The sequence below is a fragment of the Triticum aestivum genome, chromosome 2D, assembly GCF_018294505.1.
Source record: "Triticum aestivum cultivar Chinese Spring chromosome 2D, IWGSC CS RefSeq v2.1, whole genome shotgun sequence".
NCBI lineage: Eukaryota > Viridiplantae > Streptophyta > Magnoliopsida > Poales > Poaceae > Triticum > Triticum aestivum.
The window spans coordinates 645,869,591-645,881,134 of record NC_057799.1 but is presented as its reverse complement, the minus strand read 5'-3'; the positions used below and the strand labels follow the sequence as shown (position 1 = coordinate 645,881,134).

Here is an 11,544-nt window from a genome sequence, read left to right as displayed (position 1 = left end):
AGAATTGTTCAGATATGCTCAGACCAATTCTTCAAGGTGAAAATCTAGATTCTTGCCTTGGGTGGTTGGATCCGGTGACGCCGTTGCTTGAGCATTGCTCCCTTCCTTAAGGTGTTGTTGTTGAAGAATCTCATCTTCCGTGCGGTGTCATGAGATGATTTGTACGGATATGGTCATTGTTGTAGTTTGTCTACCATGAATCTGTTCCCTTTGCGTTTTTACTTTTATTTTTTACCTACTTCTAGTTTTAGTCTTACATGACTTTACTATTTGTCGTCGTGTTTGTGTGTGTGTGAGTTCGTGTTGTCTATTTGCATCCCAACTATGCAGAAGACGTGTGTGCGCTTATTATGTTCATATTGTCTTAATACTCCATTTTAAGTTAATAAAATCTTCCCCTCATCCAAAAACTTAATGAGGAAAACCACTTAGAGGGGGAGATTTATCCGCTTCGCAAGATTTTAGGCCTTATACAATGCTAGATGCTTAGGAAAGTGATTAAAAAATAAATCGGATTTTTCTGAAGCACTAGTCTACAGGAGTGACACCTAAAAGCGTCTACCTTACACAAGTAAGCAGTGATGCTTAAAGAAACACTATTTATTTCTCTAAGCACCTTCCCTGAGCATCTTGCATTGTACAAGGTCTTAGAGCATCTACAGCCGGACTTGGCAAATCCGACCCCCTATACGTTTGCGGACGCGGATAGCCCGCGGGCGCATCTGGACGGGCCATGGTATGATTCTCAAATTCATGCAAATACATGCACGTCGATCATACAAGCCAATGCGGCACGTAAATAGCAAATGTTGGTATAGAGCATAGATAGTGTTTACATAAAATTTCTTTTAAGTGTCAAACTCAAGCATTGGCTTCTTGGTTGCCATTATAGGTTCACATGTGCTCCACAAGATCATTGAGTAGTTGCGTGTGCACCTGCTGATCTCAAAGATTCTGATACATCTGCAGAAAGTTCATCAGTTGAGCCGCATCTTGATCTTTCGGGATTTCAACTTGTTCTTCAGGTGCTTCGAAATCATGAGTTTGGGCTACACCATCACATCATCCTCAACAATCATATTGTGTAGAATAACACAACATGTCATCAACTGCCACAAAGTTTTCGATTCCCACATCATTGCAGCGCTCTGCATAATTCCTCAACGAACTTGAAGCACACCAAATGCCCTCTCCACATCCTTCCTAGCCGCTTCCTGCATTATTGCAAAGTGGCTCTGTTTCCTGCCACGCGGCTCAGATATGGTCTTCACAAACGCCGCTCACTGAGGATAGATACCATCGGCAAGATAGTATCCCATGTTGTAGTCTCGGCGGTTGACGGTGTAGTTGCACGTCGGTTATTCCCCATTGCAAAGCCTCCTGAACACCGGAGATCGTTGAAGCATGTTGATGTCGTTGCAAGAACCCGACATTCCAAAGAAAGCATGCCAAATCCATAAGTCACGTGATGTCACCGCTTCTATTATGATGGTGGCCTCTCTGGTGTGACCTTGATACATTCTCCACAAACCTTTGGGGCAGTTCTTCCATTGCCAATGCATGCAATTAATTGATCCGAGCATTCCTAGAAACCCTCTTGCCTCTCCAATAGCTAACAACTTCTCCTTGTCTTGCATATTTGGTTCTCTCAGATACTCAGGTCCAAACACCTCCACCACGGCACGACCAAACTTGAAAGTAGTCTTCAAGCACGTGATCTCCCCCATCCTGACCATCTCACCAACGGCATCTGCAGCAGTACCAAGTGCAAGCATCCTCAGAGCAGCCGTGCACTTCTGCTTGGGAGAGAAAGAGAGTTGTCCGCAGCAATCCCTTGTGAGCTTGAAGTAGTCATCATGTGTCTCCACTCCTTCCACAATGCGCAAAAACAATGGTTTCCGCATGCGAAAACGGCGACGAAACCATGGATCATCTGGGAAAGCAGGCTTGGGAGCAAAGCAGTCCCTATACATTAGCTTTGCTCCGGACACTCTATCCCGGTTGATCACTCTTCTTACTTTGATTGAGCCATATAAGTTGAGAATATGCTCCACTTGGTGGTCCATTTTCTCTTGCATGTTCAATGTCCGCTTCTTCGTCCGAATCCAGGAATCGAAGAACTCATCTTGAATCATTTGGTCAAGCTCCGTCGGTCCATACTCTCCGTCCGACGAAGCATTGGAATCCATCGTTTTCCCTAACAAAATTACAAAAAATTTGGCCATACAATCTGTCTAACACATCAACCGCAAGGCGGAGCTAGAGAGTTTCCGGACGTACCGCGGTGGCGTCTGGGCCGGAGACTACGTCCCCTGCAGCGAGGACGGGAGAGAGGACTGCTCTGCTGGAGCTGCTGGTGCAGAGGCTAGGAGCGGCCGCAGAGCGCGCAGGGAGGCGAGCTGCGAGCCGGTCGGCTCAGAGGAGAAAGAAGAGAGGAGAGAGCAAATGGATGCAGCAGCTCTGGGGGTGGATTTGGTGCAATTTGGGGCGGGGTCGGGCTGTCGGGTCCGACGTGGTGGGCGTGCCCGGGCGCATCCATATTCGTCCCATATTTGAGCTAGATATGAGAGATGTCAGTTAGCCTGGGCGTTTGAGGGGGCCGTCTGAGTCAAAAAAACGTGACCAGGCGGCCTGCCTGAGCGTGTGAGGTGGTTTGAAATGGCCGGATGTATGAGGCGGGTTTGAAATGGCCGGATGTAGATAAAAAAATACTTGTTTTAGAGTTTTTTTGTTGATGGGGGAGGGGGTTATTTGAGGCAAATCCTATTTAGCGCTTAAGCGCCCGTTCGCAAACGGGCGCCTGCAGGGCACACCCGTCGCTGGCGAGCTGGGCTGGCCCATATATGTTCTGCTTACTTTTCGTAAAAACAGTTCAAAAAATGTGGTTCCATATATGTTCTGTTTACTTTTTGTAAAAACAGTTCAAAAAATGTGGTTCGTCGACACGGAGTCGAACTCGGGATAGAGACTAACCACTACGCCGATAATGAACTAGTGATTTGCATCTTGTTTCGCTTTATTTGTTCTACTATTCATTCATGGGAATCCTCCCGGTTTTGGGAAGCCTCCAGAAGCTTCCCAAACCGGTTTTTTTCCCGGTTCGTGGTCATTTTGGGGGCGGTTTTTATTTTGGTTTCCTTTTTGTTCTTTTTTTTTAAATTCGTTTTTAAAGTTGATGTTTTACCATTTTTGTGTTTTTATAAAAATAGATTATTGTTTCAAACTTAACTTTTTTTTCAAAATTGATGAACTTATTTCAAATTGGATGAAGTTTTTCCTGATTCGTTGAACTTTTTTTCCAATTCGATGAATTTTTTCAATTTTGATGAACTTTAATATCAAATTCGATGAACTTTTTTCGAGTTTTGACGAACTTTTTTCACAATCGATGAACTTTTTTTAAATGTGATGAATTTTTTTCAAATTCAATGAACTTTTTTTCAAATGTGTGAACTTTTATAAAATCCGATGAACTTTTTTTTTCAAATTTCATCAAATTTGTAAAAAGTTCATCGATTTGAAAAGAGTTCACGAATTTGAAAAAAAATCGTATAAGGAAAAAACGAAAAAGGAAAGCGGAAACTAGAAAAGAAGGAAAATGTTGTGACCAAGCAGATAACATGAGACGGCAGTTTGGTGGTTCGAGTCTGTTCGCGCACACCTTTTTTTTCTTTTATATTTTCCTATATGCGAGCGCCCTGTTTTGGGCCGGCCCAATAGTGCGGCAGCATGGGCGCGGGAACCCCTAGCTGGCGCTGAAGGCGCTGACTAGGCGCTCCCGTTATTTGACGCCAGTGGCCACATCTGAGGGGAAAACCTATACTTTTGTCCATGAGCAATTTACTTTTCTCCATGAGTAATACGAACAAACCTCCTGGACTAGGGGCCGATGGCCTAGGTTGGTCTTGCTCCGCCACTGCACCTATATTGACTTTTAAAACAAATGCACGCTGTCACATGTCACAATCACCCATTTGGTGTCGTGGCTAGCATGGCCGTAACCCGAAAGTGACCGGTATAGCGCGCGTTCGATTTTGTTGCGCTATACATGGCCCGGCCCAGTCAGGGCACTCTTGCTAGTGTTGCATGCTCAATTGGGCCTATCGTGCGTGCAACCCAATAAGCACCCCTCGACCAACTGGCTTGATCGCTCCAATATCCCTCGCTCACTTGTCCCTTTGACTGTTTTTTTGCCGGTCCCTTGACTCTTAATCGTTTATCGTTTAAATTTTCAAAAACTTCAAAAAAGTGCACAAAATTAAATTAATACAATTTTTATGAATTTTAAAAATCATAAATTTGAAAAATAATGTTCATGAATTTAAGAAAATTCATAAATTTGAAACAAATTATGAATTTGAATTTTTTTAAAAATTCATGGGTTAAAAAAAGTTCACAAATTATTGAAAAGTTTGCGAGTTTGGAATTTTTTCCATGAATTAACTAAAGGTTCATGAATTTTTTTAAAAAGTTTGTGAATTATGAGAATAATATAAAAAAGAAAACGAAAATTTACAAAAAGGAAAAAACCTGATCCGGAAAAATCAAAAAATGAAGAAGAAAAACCTATCATGAAAGCTTCTCGAAACCAAGAGAGCTTCCTGTTTGGTGGGCCCAATGTGATTGAAGGGTGTGCACCATGTACAATGTTAAATAGGGAATAGATAGTGTCTAAAACAAATAGGGAATATATTTGCAGAGCAGCGATTCAGAGCCCACGCTGTAGAAAAAAAATCAAAACAAATACTAGAAAGTTTTAAAAAATTCCAAATTGTTTTCCGTCATAGATAATTTGGTGTGTGTGGTCTGCTCCAATTTCCAGATCATTTAGACTTTTGAGTAGGTCTCAGAAAAAAAGACAAATTTGAGGTCCAACTAATGTTCTTGTCTTGCCCTGCAAATATATACATGATTCAGTCTATTTTCAGAAATTAGGATTTCTATTTTCTGCACTTATTCTATAAATTCAGTATCAGGTTAGTGCCTCTGTTTAGTGATTATATAGAACTACCTTTTGAACTTGCAGAAACTGAATGCATATAAGAATCGAGGACCTTTACAGTTGATGCATGATGATGATCATCCACCGAGCAGCACATCATCTTGGAAAAGCAGATGCGAATTTCTGCTAGGTATGCTTCGGTTGTCCCTCCCATCAACTCTCTCAACTCCCAAACCATTAACCCCGTCCTGGTTGTTCCTATATTTTCTTTTTGTTTTGTTTTTACCAATGCACTTTTCTTGGCATGTTTTAGTGTGTTCCTTCCTACGGCCAGCTCGACCATTTGCTCTGCAGGGAGCTTTTTAGCTCAGAAGGAGCAAATAATTTGAGAATGCATTGGTCTTTTCTGCAATCTGTTGTACAGGGGGATCTTTCATGTTTTTCTGCAGTTCTTTCTTCTCTTTGGCAATTCATTTGGATTGTGTCTCTCTCATGCTTGCGCATATTAGTTGTATGGTTGACTTTTTTTAGTAGCAGGGAGTAACTAAGTAGTTCACAAGCCAAGCATTTGTAAACTTTGATCATTTATTTGTGGAGAGTATATTTCTTTTTTTGTTCACCGTTTAGATATACATTTTTTGCTTGGCCTGCTGTATTTTCTTGAAGTAAACACTTTATTAGCTCTTTTACAGTTAAAAATGCATGCTTGCAAGTTGCAATATATAGCTGCTAATCTGATGCTCCAATCTTTAATTTGCTAATCTGATATTCAACTTTACTTTCAGGGATAAGCTGGTCAATGCAGGAAAATCTAAAAGAAAGCGACTAAAATCAACATTTGAAGGTACATCCTGTATTACGTTACTGCAGAAATTAATATTGTGGTCTGTTATTGGGAATCATGAGTTTCCTGATAATGAGACCCATTAGTAAGGGTTTGTTCAGAAGGCACTGCCTATATAAATGTGATGTACTGATGTTTTGATCGATTGTCTCTTCACCTATCTGGATTACTTAGCTCGAGCAATTTACAGAATCTTATACTTTAATAAGTACAACATTATTAATTTTTGGAGTAGTAGAGTAGTCATATATAGGTATATAAAGTTAGTCATGATCAGATTCCTATATGTTATGTAGGTTCGGCATATCCTAAATAGTAGAGCATAAATTCGGTGCCATGAAATATTAATTTGAGAAAATTTAATTTACCATTTCTTTCATATGAACTTAAGGAGAAGGCGCTTATTTCACCGGCTAAGGTTTCTGTTGGTTACTTCTTTTCGTCCTTCAGTTCATCGAAAAATGAAGAGGATCATGCCTTTCTGTTGGAATTGCTTTTCTGGTTTAAGCAATCATTCAGGTTATTGAAACACTCTCATGCCTCTTTTGTTCAGTCATTACTAATGATGAGTGTCGTGTGTCTGATATGGTTTCATGAGAGTAATTACCAGTAGTGAGAGGGTTCAGATTAGGGATTACGAATATGAAGTAGATGCCTTATATATAGATGCCTAACGATTGAAAAACTAATACTTATCTCTAATCATCCTTACATGCATGCGAACTATCTCTCTTTTCAGACCCTCTCTCTGTTACACATTTGCATTAAAATAAAAAGTAAAAGGGAAAACTTACTTTGGGTTCATATGGTGCAGACCAACAACAAGATGATTGTTAATGAAAGGTTTGAGTGTAGGCATACTCAAATCAAGGTCTAATTGTTTGGATGACTACTTTTCAGGTCTATGCCTTTAAGTAAAACTATGCATTTAATTATTGTTCTGTTGTGTTATTGATTTAACCGTTTTTATGTCAGCCAATTAGTTCTGAAGGATCCCACATCAGCTAATTTAGATCATGCTACTTTCGACCAAAAATTGCTTTCAGTGAGGCATGCCCTGAAGATGATACAATATCATTCCTCTTGGTGCCCGTGCTAATATAACTCTTATTTTCAAAAAAATAACAATTTCTTTGTATTTGGGAGCAGGATATTAGGTAGAAAAAAAAACAATTTCTGGCGAGTTCTTTGTTGGTCTGCTCCACCTCCCTTGGCGCTTGACCTAGCAGATGTGTGTGCGTGTGCAGATCACCCATGCCTCCACTACGCCACCTGCTGTTGGATGGCACTGGCCGTCCAAGCATGTGGAACTGGAAGGACTGTCCGTCATGGCGGCACAGCTCATCTCAGAGGAGAAAAGACCAAGGTCCTGCAGGTAACATCCCATCAACTACCTGTCTACTAAATAGAAAGCTTCCATCTTGATGTAATTTTCTGGAGGTTAATCCTACTTGCTCGTTTGATAAACCTTGTCATATGCTTCATGTGAGGTTTCTTGTATTGGTAGCAGGCAATGAGTTACTATATATGATATCATATTCCAAATACAATTATTGAACTCATCAGTTCAGCAGATCCTACATAAAAGGTGAAGTGAACAAACAGCATGCATTTGCTTTGGTTTATGGTTTTTTACAGCATCACTGAGTTTGCCAAAAGAAATTTGCCCAAAACAAACATCACGACACTCTGTTTTAGCCTAAACAGAAGTGGCTTTAGTTTATGACATCTCTGAATTTTGAGAATAGTAGGACAGGATCTGCAATTGCACTTTGCAAGTTTTACTGATTTCTTGTGCAAGATCCTAAAACAGTTTACCATTTGATCCCTAGATTTTCTTATATTGTTGAAGTTTCTATAAATATACAATATGTTTGGGGTTTATCTGTGTGCCTAGCATTGTGCAACAGTTATATTTTTCTTCAAGGACGGTGAAAGAGCTATAACTTATACCGATCTCCGATTCAAGTTCTTTTTTTGTATGGAGGGCACTGTAACTATCTCATGGTCAGAACATTCATCTTGTTAGTAATTAGTCTATATTATTTAGTTTCAAAAGAAAATTTCTCTTCAGTGAGAAGTTTCCATTTCTCTTGAGTGAGAAATTTCCGGAGGGCGGCGGTGTTGAAGGGACCCGCGGGCGCTGGCCAAGATCCCGATCGATGGACGCGCCTGGTCGCTGGAGCCAGATCACGCGTCGGCTTGGGGACACCTCGGGGATGTCCACAACAGTGCGGGATGGGGACCGAGCGTCGGGGCATGTCGCGGGTTCCGGTTGAGGGCTTGATCATATAACTGAATTATTATTGCTTGCTTTCTGACATTGTGACATTGAACACTAGAGCTGAATTGACTCTCTTCACAAGATTCACTTTGATACAGCCATTTTCTTAATGACAGTCTTCATGTGAAGGTTTCAAGTACTACATATAGGAGGAGGCAGGAGTGGCTGCAATCTTGCTACGAAATGACACTTACGGAGCTTCTTTACCTAACATGGCCAAGAAGTCCGCAAAATCCAGTGAGCGTAGAGTATAGCCGGTTGGATACATATCTGCAGAGTGCATGTAGTGTGTGTGTCAGATATACAGTGGGAAAACACCACAATGCAAGTGTCAGATCCTGTTCTTGATGCAATTTTGCGACTCTATTCTGGACTGTAAGCAATTGGTTGAAGTTCAGCTGAAACTCAGATCAGTCTTGTGGCTCTTCTGTACCTATTTTCAACCGGTTTATTTTCGTCCCCTCTTTTTCCTATGGCAATTTGACACCGTCTGGACAGAGTGGCTTGTCTGCTTGAGCCCGCATACTACGACGGCCAACTTGCTCGGTGCACGCGTCGGTTGGTCCCAGGTCAGGCCCCTCTAGATCCCACTGGGAAGCTGCAGTACTGGATGGATGAGAACTACGCTTACAATTGCGAGCACTGCAAGGTATGCATGTGTCCCTCTTCCACGGATGTCAACATGTCGTTTTTTATAAGTTTTAGACACAGTCTGATCTATGTACTTTGTCCGTTTTTCCTTAGCAAACAATGCATTCTGCGATAATGAGCATATAGTGTCGAACTATTATTATAACATTGCAGTTTTGTTCGAGTCCAAGTTCCCGACCATCATCTCACATATAGTGTTCTCAAATTAGATCGATAGTAATGCAACTTTATGCTAGAATGTGCAACAAAACTATCTTGTTTGTATCTGTTAACTGTTGAATCCCCAAGATGAATGCCCGTACAAGAAGCTTGTCAATCCTAAATTCTTTCTTAGTAAACATATTTGATCACATAGTTTTCTTTTTTTGTGAATTCCGAACATACTACTTGGAGGAAGGAGGGGGCGGCACAGAGAGGGTCCTCACACAGTCCAGTGATCGACCACGACGACGCGGCCGTGCGGTGGGTACCCACGGACGCCGCTCTGCCGGGTCGGAGGAGGAGTCCAGATCCGGCACCTCACCAAGGTCGGCGCTGCACGGTGAGTGCAACTGCCTTGAGAAACCCGGCCCGGCCATCTTCTCCCCCGAGTTGCTGCCACGGCGAACCCTATAGGCGCCTCTGCGCCCCAGTCAAGTCTCATGTGTGCGTTGATTTAGGTCAGCCTTCACGTCATATATATTTGACCTACATCAATTATCTTGTTGCTTATATCTACTATTCAAACAATATTATTTTAAAACTTCTTGATTTACTGTTAACTTAGTTTATTGGATGGCAGGAGGAGTGTACTGTTGAGATCAATGTCGGGATCCGCAAGTACTACTATTCAGAGTTCCCGTGGACTTTTCGTTCAGGCAAATGATAGCCTTCTTAAAATTGCATTTTGTTGTTGGTGTTTTAGGTTTCTATTGCGTAGCATCAGATTAATATTGCCAAGCATGAGCTGGCGGGGCATATGGAAGATATCCCATGGGCCAGCAGCTGGAGCCTGGAAGCGGATGTTAATGCTCCATAGCAGAGAGTTTAGGTTTACAGCAAGCAGCGACTACCAAATTTTCCATGGTTAGTGTTGATTCCTAATGATCTGTGGTTTATAACATTGATGATAACATCTAGGCTATCTCAAATTTACCATCAGAATAGTGATCTTTGTGCATGATTGGTTTAAATTAATTTTTTCATCCCAGCTCTTCTGTTTACAGTAGGATATAAACGGAGATTGTCATGGAGATGGTTGCCATCAGTTCCATTTTGTTGCACATCACAAGCCTGCCATTTTAGGTTGATATATGTTTTCAATATCTTTACCTCTACTATTTCAAGAATGTGTGATGTGTCACTAGCTTATTCCATTCTTGCATTGTAGTACCTTGAGGTCTGACTCATGCATGCAGATGGGGAGATGCATTCATGTGCTTGCTGTTGCGTGCCAGTAGCTTCGTTCAGTTGCTTCAGTGGGATAAAGTTACTCGATGTGGATTTTGTTCTGTAAACGTTCAACAAATTTGCCAGCGAGTAGTTTGACACATACGAGCATGAGGTTCTTCTGGTAACAAGTTCTTGATGCGTCGATAGGATAAGTTTTACAGAAATGAGATGATCTTCTTAAGGGAGGCATTTTTACATCTTTGCACAGGTGTACTTTTGCGGCTGTACTTTTGTTAATTGAAAGTGGAATTACCCCAATTGATAACCAAATTTTGTGCTCACTGCCGACATGGGGTTGACGATGACGTCCCAGAGCCCTTGCCTCTGCTTGATGCTGCGTCGAGCAAGGTCCACCCCTGCTACCAAATGCATTTGGACTCGCATATTTCTATCATAGAGGAGTAAACCTACAAATCTCATCTCATTCTTTCACAGATGAAGCCATCAGATACGTGTGGTGTGTAGAGTCCGTTCTAATCAATGGAAAGGAAGTGGAGGAAGGGAAATTGCCTACAGGTGATACTGATAACTTTAAAACCATTACTATGGTTACAAAATGCGGTAAATATTGCAGACACTGATAACTTTAAAAACATTACTATGATTACAAAATGCGTAAATATTGCAGATACTTCATTTTTCCTATTTGGTACAGTTAGATCCTTATTCGCTTACTTGTGATGTATTTCTGATTGTTTTGACGTGTTCATGAATTGCAAAATGGGGCTTCAAATGCATATCAAATCATGATTTCCAACATGATCGATTTTCATGTCTTTTTTGCAGAGTTATTTACATTTCAACCTGATCACAAGGCCATTAGAGATTGGACTATTCCACTCGGTCCGAACTACATTAGGTCAATTGTACATTTTATTTCAAGTTACGAAGAATACGAGCTGAGAACATATAGGAGCTCTATGTGGTTTAAATATTTTTAGACGAAGTTTGATGTACTTCTCATGAATATCTTCGTAAACAGAAATAATGGTAAACCATGCACTGCTACATTATGTTTCACCAGAATCACTCTTTATAATATCTTGTTGCTTTCATGTTGTGGATACTAATTATCTTCGGCATCTACTAAGGTAAAGCTAAATGTTTTACGAGTATATTTCCATCATGTTGAGTAATTTATTTTGAAGATGATACTAATATGTTAATCGGCTACTTGGTGACCTTAATCGTCCCATTAACTAATTTATTGACCGGTATTGTGAAGAATTACTAACGGCAAAGGTACACCTTTGCCATGTGTTTTGGACAGTTCAAGTTTCCGTGCTTGTAATTGTGCCAATGGATGAACTGATTCATGAGACGTTGGTTCCAAGAACCCAAAAGTGTAAATCGGCCATGCTTTTATCTTCACATCGACCCGCGAAATTCTTA

General features: G+C 41.0%; 1 protein-coding gene and 1 long non-coding RNA gene across 9 annotated transcripts; both read left to right on the top strand.

The window, feature by feature from the left end:
* Window positions 1–4,952: 4,952 nt before the first annotated feature.
* LOC123050755 (uncharacterized) lies at window positions 4,953–8,423 on the top strand. Of its 4 annotated transcripts, none has more exons than XR_006423839.1 (5): window positions 4,953–5,132; window positions 5,728–5,786; window positions 6,178–6,305; window positions 7,034–7,161; window positions 8,200–8,423. XR_006423839.1 is itself a non-coding variant. In XM_044473494.1 (5 exons), exons 1-5 carry the CDS (start codon window positions 5,116–5,118, stop codon window positions 8,416–8,418), a joined length of 492 nt encoding a protein of 163 aa, XP_044329429.1. In that variant the 5' UTR covers window positions 4,953–5,115; the 3' UTR covers window positions 8,419–8,423. The 4 variants fall into 4 exon arrangements, 3 of the variants coding, with proteins under 3 accessions (XP_044329429.1, XP_044329431.1, XP_044329430.1); XM_044473494.1 differs by having other exon boundaries at window positions 6,237–6,305; XM_044473496.1 differs by having other exon boundaries at window positions 6,237–6,305; window positions 8,187–8,423.
* Window positions 8,424–8,814: 391 nt separating this feature from the next.
* Window positions 8,815–11,207, top strand: LOC123050754 (uncharacterized). Of its 5 annotated transcripts, none has more exons than XR_006423836.1 (8): window positions 8,815–9,380; window positions 9,503–9,540; window positions 9,626–9,786; window positions 9,927–10,005; window positions 10,119–10,273; window positions 10,361–10,500; window positions 10,588–10,668; window positions 10,939–11,207. It is a non-coding gene; the product is annotated as an uncharacterized lncRNA (long non-coding RNA). The 5 variants fall into 5 exon arrangements; XR_006423837.1 differs by having other exon boundaries at window positions 10,091–10,273; XR_006423834.1 differs by having other exon boundaries at window positions 10,119–10,500.
* Window positions 11,208–11,544: the final 337 nt, after the last annotated feature.